Raw genomic sequence first — 4,238 nt, 5'->3', positions numbered from 1 at the left:
AAAAGTGAGTAATTAATAGGAATCTGTTAATAATTCAATAAACATTAAGATCTCACTTTGTGATGACCCCGGTGATCACCTGGGTGTTTAGTTGGATTACACAGCATTCTCAAGTTACTGTTTGTTCCTAATCTTGAATTGGAGAGGAAGGGGAAAAGAGTAAAAGGAAATCACCAGGATCAATATTGAGAGGTTCCTGGGAGAAGTCATCAGAACTTCCAAAGATCTAGTCAGTGTACATAGAGGGATGAGCGTGGCAGGAGCTGTTGGAAATGCTCTGATTGTGAACTATGGACTAAAACAAATCAGTCAATCAAGGCTAATCCCAAAGGCAGGGACCAATGATTTTTACCTCTTCCTTTCTTCCTGTTCAGGGAGAAGTTAAAAGTTCATGTATACTATTCATGCTCTCTTACTACCTACTCTGACTCTTCTGGACTAATATGGAAGTTTCTTTTTTTTTCCCAAATGTTTAATTTCTGTTATGATTTTTAAACTATGATAAGGTTAATGTTCACCAACTGACTTAGACTGTTTCATACAGTATATGCAAAGAGTGATCAGGAAAATAGGAGGAATTTCTTCTTTTAGAGGCAAGTGGCTTATCAGCTCAGTAGGATGTTCCTAAAGGGAAAGGGAAGGAGGGAATATTGTTGATTACAAGCAAAGCAAAAATACACAAAACCCCTTAACATATTTTTATTTCCATATCCCATCCCCTCAAAAAAAGACAGAATGAAAAGTAAAATATAGAGACAAGTCACTGCAGACTTAACTTGAGATACTTGATTCAACAGGTACTCCTGATCTTTCTCTTTATTCTTTAATTCTGAACTTAACCAACATGAAATAAGATGAATATCTACATATGCAAAGAACAGAAAAAAGGGAATTGTACATGAAGCTGTGAATCTTCACTGTATATAATTTGCTTTATAAGAAACATGTTTTAAAAGCTGTCCCACTTGTCCATTTCTTTCTTTCATTCTCTTCTCTTCCATACAGTTTTAAATGTTCCAATGACTCTCTTCTTACTTAAAAAAACCATTTTGATAGCACCATAGTCACCTAACTTTTTTACCTCTTCTCCCCCTCAAAAAAATCAAATGAAAGAAAAATAAAATGCTTATATCAGGTGTGTATATTCAAAATTACAATCCCTATATTGGCCCTTTCCAAAAATGTGTATCTCATTATTTAAATGAAACTTATCAATTCTTTGCATGCTTGACTTTTTGAAAAGCACAGATGGGAAGCTGAAATGAAAATATTATGCACACACAGAAGCCTAGATGGAGAGCATGCAGCACACATGTTATCATAATAATGATAGCATAGCAAACTAGCAGTTCTCCTAGTTCTGAACTCACTTGTTCTGAACTCACCCGTAGCAGTTAGAGTATTATATTCAAATGTGAATTAAAATTGAAACAGAATAGAGTGGACAGTTCTTGTGTTAATTGGGCCATAGTGGGGATGTGACACAATAAACCATCCATGCTCTCAAATGTAGAAATAAGTAAGAGATTCTCATAATCCAGACAGGTGAATATTGAATCCAATAACTTCAGTTATATTAGGAGTACTAAATACTGTTTTGTTCTAACTGAAGTTCAAATTTCTATATTGGTAAGCTTAATGTACCTTCAAAGTCTACAATTCTCAAATTCTGTCATTCTCCCAAAGGGCAGAATTAGGAGAATGGGGGGAAATTGCAGAGAGGGAAATTAAAATTTGACACACATGAAGACTTCCTAGTAATTAGTACTCTCTAAAACCAAAGTAGTGAGGGTTCCCAGAAATTGAGGTCTTCAAACATAGGGTGACTAATTATCTGTCAGGATTGTGGTAGAGGGAATTATTTTTGATGTTGCAATTTGGATTGGATAACTACTGAAGTTTCTTCCATTTCTTATAATCAAAATTCCAGTTGCAATTCAATGATGCTGGAGGTGATCTTGTTCATCCTCCTACCCACAGTAGGAAACTCCTCCACAATGCCATAAAAAGTCCCTCCCTTTAATTGACTCCCATGAGAGGGCCCAAAGTTAGCCAGCTAAGTTTGCCCCTAAACGGCAATTTGATTATCTATAATTAACACCATTGGCCAGTGTAAAATAGTTTCCATGGTCTTGTTAAGTGGTATTTTCTAAGATGGATAGCCCAAGAAAATGAAGGATCATAGGTTGTTACAAGTATAAGAGATTTTCCCCTTCATCTAGTCCCAATCCTAGTATGAGAAGCAGTGTTGTATAGTGGATAGGGAACTGACATTGAAGCCAGGAAGAGCTTGGTTTAAGATCTGCCTCTGACCCCAACCTCTCAACAATTTGAGAAACCCTATGAGACTATAAGTTTCAGAAATTATGCCAATTTGTATGAGCAAATGAAGTTTCCTTCTCTCAGAGTTCTTTATACAAACTCTCATGAGTCTAGTTCCCATCCCCATCCTGGTCTTAAAACCTCTAGTAATTAGGCCCTCATACATGGTTTCTCCAATTTGAGCCTTGACACATTGCACCAACAGAACCCTAGCACACCCAGTACTCTCTCTAGGATCTGCTTGGTCCTCAGACCATAGATAAGAGGGTTCAAGGTGGGTGGAATGACCAAACAAAAATCAGCAAGTAGCACCTGGGTGTGCAGAGGCACTACATCCTGCCCAAACCACTCCACATAGTGGGATATCAACCCAGGAAAATAGTAGAGCACCATGACTCCTACATGGGAGCCACAGGTGCTGAGAGCCTTGAGACGGGCATCCCTGGAAGAAAGTCTAAACACTGCCTGCAGAATCAGGCTGTAGGAGGTGGCAATAAAGGACACATCAAAACCCACAATGATAGAGGAACCAATCAGACTATAATATAATAAATAATCAGCATATGCCAACTTGGCCACAGCCATATGCTCACAGTAGGAATGGGGGACCATGTGGGAGTCACAGAATGGCAGTTGAATCATCATCCAGCTCAGTGGAGTTATGAACAGAATAGCTCTCACTATGATAGCCAGGTTAATCCCCAACATCATCTTGGGTGTGAGAATGGTTTGGTAGTGCAGGGGTTTACAGATAGCCACATAGCGATCAAAAGCCATGCCTAGCAACAGACCTGTCTCAACAGATGTGGCTACATGGACCACATACATCTGAGCAAAGCAGGCAGTGAATGTGATGGCATTGTCACCTGACCAAAAGATGCTCAACATCTTGGGAGCTACAGAGGTCGCCATGATAATGTCGACAGCTGCCAGAATACACAGGAAATAGTACATGGGCTCATGCAGAGTAGGGTCTATGCAGATCACAGTCAGAATCAAAGTGTTCCCTACAAAGGCCACAGCATACAGAAGGCTCAATGGAGCTGCCAGCCAGAGGTGTACCCCCTCCAGTCCTGGGATGCCCAGAAGGATGAAAGAATTATCTGATGTCTGGTTGCAAGGTGATGCCAGCATAATGAGGGAGACTTCCTTCCTGTGGATAAAAGCAGAAAGTACTTAAAAAGACAAAGGGCCCAGCTTAGGCTCCTATCTCTCCCCAATGTCATTGATGATGTAACTATTGTTTGGCTTCTAGTTTCTCTGTCTACTAAAATATACCTGGTAAGGAAAGAGCAAAAATAGTTAATTGGCAGCAGATATCTATGGAAAAGTAAAGAGATTAAAAGCAGCAGGGTGCTATTTTGCTGATTTCAGTTCACAGAACTTATCTGAATAATATCCTCAGGGACTGAAAGAAATAGGGAATCTGAGCGCTGAGCCACTGTTGGTCCTTTGGAAGATTACAGAGCACAGGAGATCTGCTGCAGGATTGAAGAAGGGCCAATGTTGTCACAAGTTTCAAGAAAGGTATGAGAATAAAGTCTGAAAACTATCAACCTGTGAGCTTGACATTAATTCCTCAAAAAATTCTACTTTATATTGTATGAAAAAGTGGTCAGTGAATGGCTAGAAAACAACAGTTCTCAAGCTGTGGTCCATGGACCCCTGAGGGTCCCTGAGATCCCTTGAGTGGGTCTGTTATTTTCATAATAATACTAAGATGTTATTCACTTGTTAAAATATCCTTTCTAGGGCTGGCTAGGTGGCACAGTGAATAGAACATTGGCCCTGGAGTAAGGAGGACATGAGTTCAAATCCAGCCTCAGACACTTAACACTTACTAGCCGTGTGACCTTGAGCAAATCACATAACCCCAATTGCCCTTCCTTCACCCCTCCAAAAAAAAAAGCAAAAAT

General features: G+C 39.6%; 1 protein-coding gene across 1 annotated transcript; it reads right to left on the bottom strand.

Moving 5' to 3' along the window:
- Window positions 1-2,472: 2,472 nt before the first annotated feature.
- On the bottom strand, window positions 2,473-3,456 carry LOC138167795 (olfactory receptor 52I1-like). Its single transcript, XM_069096755.1, has one exon. The coding sequence runs from the start codon at window positions 3,454-3,456 to the stop codon at window positions 2,473-2,475; it is 984 nt and encodes a 327-aa protein (XP_068952856.1).
- Between the last annotated feature and the right edge of the window lie 782 nt (window positions 3,457-4,238).

The sequence above is a fragment of the Petaurus breviceps genome, unplaced genomic scaffold (assembly GCF_028583685.1).
Source record: "Petaurus breviceps papuanus isolate PSGF00001 unplaced genomic scaffold, PetGlider_PUasm1.0 306, whole genome shotgun sequence".
Lineage (NCBI taxonomy): Eukaryota > Metazoa > Chordata > Mammalia > Diprotodontia > Petauridae > Petaurus > Petaurus breviceps.
Note: the sequence above shows the minus strand (reverse complement) of the source record. Positions and strands in the feature narration are given on the sequence as shown.

Coding starts and splice junctions, on each gene's coding strand:
- LOC138167795 (XM_069096755.1), bottom strand. CDS start 3,456: ATGCTGGCATCACCTTGCAACCAGACATCAGATAATTCTTTCATCCTT.